The sequence below is a fragment of the Lygodium microphyllum genome, chromosome 27 (genome assembly GCF_053477565.2).
Source record: "Lygodium microphyllum isolate KBCC chromosome 27, Lygodium_microphyllum_v1.1.10, whole genome shotgun sequence".
Classification (NCBI taxonomy): domain Eukaryota; kingdom Viridiplantae; phylum Streptophyta; class Polypodiopsida; order Schizaeales; family Lygodiaceae; genus Lygodium; species Lygodium microphyllum.
This window is the reverse complement of record NC_141161.1, coordinates 100329008-100332341: the sequence shown is the minus strand read 5'-3', so window position 1 is coordinate 100332341 and position 3334 is coordinate 100329008. Positions and strand designations below refer to the sequence as shown.

Sequence of the window (3334 nt, the reverse complement as noted above, 5' to 3'; positions counted from 1 at the left end):
AGCAGTACACTATGAAATGAAGCAAGTAAAAGTGGGCTGGCTAACTAATGTACACTTGCAAGAAAATATTTGGAAAGTGAGAATAGAGGATCAAGATTGGAAGGATTGGTGGCTATGTGTATCCACGAAAAAGAAATGGCAAGTACTCAAGACAAAAGCAATTGCAATTGACAATAAAAAAAAAGATTGTACCTACCATATGGCGTTCGCATGAGCATGAGGCAACAATGTTATGACGGTATGTTTATTGAAGTCTTTTGTTTTGTATTGCTTAATGTAATTTACATTTTCAAACATGCATTGCAAACACTTTCTTATTGTTACCATGCCTATGTAGGTTTGCCATGTCGACTTCTAATCTAGAGATGATGGCTCTTTTGAAAAAAATGATGAGTGAGGATCCCAAACTACTTGGGCTTGTGGATTCAGTTGTGTGGAAGAAGTGAAAGGTAACTAACTCTAATAACTAAATTTATACTAATTTTATTACTAATTCATGTGTTCTAATCCAAGTGCTAAGAAATTAAGCGATTTAGTTTGATATAGCACTTCTTTTTAAAAAATATAAGTCTCTTATGTTTCTAAAATTTGGTTTATTATGTGTACATAAAGGTAGCAAAATCACAAATGATGGTACAAGAGATAACGGAACAATGAAAGCTAAGGAGGTCATTGGCCCTAATGTCTCTTCAAATCATGATACAGGTATATGTTTCTACTAAACTTTGAAAATTAAAATTTGTACATATATTACATCTTGCTTTATTAGGTGATTCATTTTGAGATTAACTAGCTTTAATTAGTCTCTTTGCCTAATTTAAAATGTTCATAGTTATTCGTATTTTTAAACTTTGAGTAATTGTGTGTATATATATAAACATAGATAAAAGAACAACAAAAGGTGGGAAAAGAGGTAATGTAAGAAAGGGAGATCAGGAGGTTACTTGCGATAATGTTTCTTCAAGTCAAGATGCAAGTACCAACTTTAAGGATAAACAATTTGTACAAATTTGGTGACCCAAATTGATACAAAATATCTAATTACTTTCTTTTGTGTTATTGAAATTTTTTATAACCTTGTATTATCGTGAGCTTTGGTTAACTCTATGTATATATAGGTAAACAAGTTACTAAAGATGACAGAAGAGACAATGCAAGAAAGGAAGACATTGAGATTGCTTGCCTTAACACTTCTTCAAGCCAAGAATCAGGTATTACCAGCTTTCTTATGTTGATAATGAGTCATTTTTTGAAATGGTTATACTCACTAATGATATTTGATCACTTGAGTATCAATAGGAGTGATACGCATACCATCATATGATGATATCTATCGGCCACCCATGTAGAAATTTAGAGAAGAGGGTAGACTTTATGGAAAAAAGCTCTTGGCTAAGTACTTTAAAAGTCAACACACTGTCATGCTCGAAAATTATCATCGAGTACATAGGTGGTTTGAATCCTTAAACCCAAATGATCTACGTTATAAAAATGCGGATAAAGAGTATATCATGAAAATCATATCAGAGAATCACCATGAGATTTTACCATTGAAGTTTACTGGATGTGAGTACATATGGAGAGAGAATGCCATATATGACTGGTGGAAGGGTACAAAGCAAGATGAAATAAAGTATTTGAAGAAAAAAGATCTTTTAAAGAAGGTAAGTTGATTGTTACTTTTTTTTATTGGCTTTCCTAATATTTGAGGTGTAGATTCTTAGTTATTGAACTATTAATCTTATGACATATAGAGAGAATTATCCGCATCTCTTGGAGTGGATGATATAGATAAGCTTCAAAATGTATCAAATGACATAACATCATCAATGGTAAGATGATATGATTTATAAGTTTGATATCATAAGTGTAGGATTGGTTCTTTTTCTCCCATACTCATTTAGGGGTGTCTATTGATGGCAGAGTGAACCATATGTTGCTACTATTGATTCTAATCAACTTGATGTATACATTCCTAGCATGGATGATTTTTCGAATGAACAAGGTTCGGAAAAGGTATCTTATAATATTATATGTTTATCATTTTTGTATTTGATTCCATATATTTTGGAGACATTTGATGTATACACATGATCTTATTTTGTTGATGTAGCCTCTTGAAGAAAGTAGCTCCTTTGAAGGACAACAATACAAGCAAACAGATTTATCATTGCAGATAATGCTTTTAAGCTCATATCTAATAACTTTTTCTGAGAATGTCTCTTATATAGATACTTATACATTAACTTTCATTTTCCATAGATGAATATGTTCGTGGAGGAAGAAAAGAGCTTTGAAGAATTTCAATGTTATACATCCGATGAGGTTCTTTGCTTTATATTAAATTTAAGATTCACCATATGATTCATGTTCTTAACAATATCTTATCCTTTACGTGCTTAAAATGTAGGATGTTGAAAATGAAGATGAGACACTTGATATGGAAAATTGTGCCAGCTTTTCAAAGTTATTGTCACATGGTTTAGACAAAATAATGTACTCAACTAAACGTCAAGAAACTCTAGAACAAAGTATCCATAGTTCAAGCAATGATAAGGTATGTAACTATTTTTTCTATATAAATATTTTTAATGTGACTACTAATTTTAGTTTTGAATGTAGGCTAATCTAGATGATGACATTAATGAAACATCTCGAAAAAGTCAAAGAAAGAGGAAGGTATTTGATATATGTTTGTCAGAGAACAATAGCGTCATAGTTTAGTGAATAACTAAAGGTATGATTTATTACATAACTATTTATTTTACGTGTTGACTAGCCAAGTGAGAAGATGAAGGATCTTTTGCAACAAAGGAGCATGAAACGAGGTACCAATATCAACAAAAAAGAACCAAAGGTGCTAGATGTAAATGTTTATATTTTTGTTTATGTCATACATGAAAAGCATAATCTAATTTTTTTATTTTAGTTGAATTAGGAATTTAAAGATCTCCCAAACCAAGGCATTGTGATTAACATTTCAAATGATGCTTAAAGGGTAGCTTTATAGTTTATATATATATATATATATATAATAGTCATGTAGTTAAATTTATGGCTTTTCATATTATAATTCGTGTCATTTAATTATCTATACATAGTATAATAAGTTACTTATTCTCTTTTCGTTATTCAATGCAGGTTAATATGACAAAAGAGAACATAGAAACCATACTTTTGAAGTATCTTGCTGTGCCTACAATTCATGATATGCACTTTTCTTTAAAGAGTACATACATGAATCTCAAAAAGATTGAAGCTAGCTTTCGAATCTTGATTAAGGATACAAAGAAGCCAACAAGTGATGATATAATTAAGGAGATTATTTATTGGC

At 30.6% G+C, this 3334-nt stretch overlaps 1 protein-coding gene across 1 annotated transcript; it reads left to right on the top strand.

The window, feature by feature from the left end:
- The first annotated feature begins 647 nt into the window (after positions 1 to 647).
- LOC148012651 (uncharacterized) lies at positions 648 to 2960 on the top strand. Its single transcript, XM_087669689.1, has 6 exons — positions 648 to 705; positions 1119 to 1211; positions 2114 to 2178; positions 2265 to 2325; positions 2411 to 2557; positions 2780 to 2960. The coding sequence occupies exons 1-6, from the start codon at positions 682 to 684 to the stop codon at positions 2927 to 2929; spliced, it is 540 nt and encodes a 179-aa protein (XP_087525815.1). The 5' UTR covers positions 648 to 681; the 3' UTR covers positions 2930 to 2960.
- The last annotated feature ends 374 nt before the right edge of the window (positions 2961 to 3334 follow it).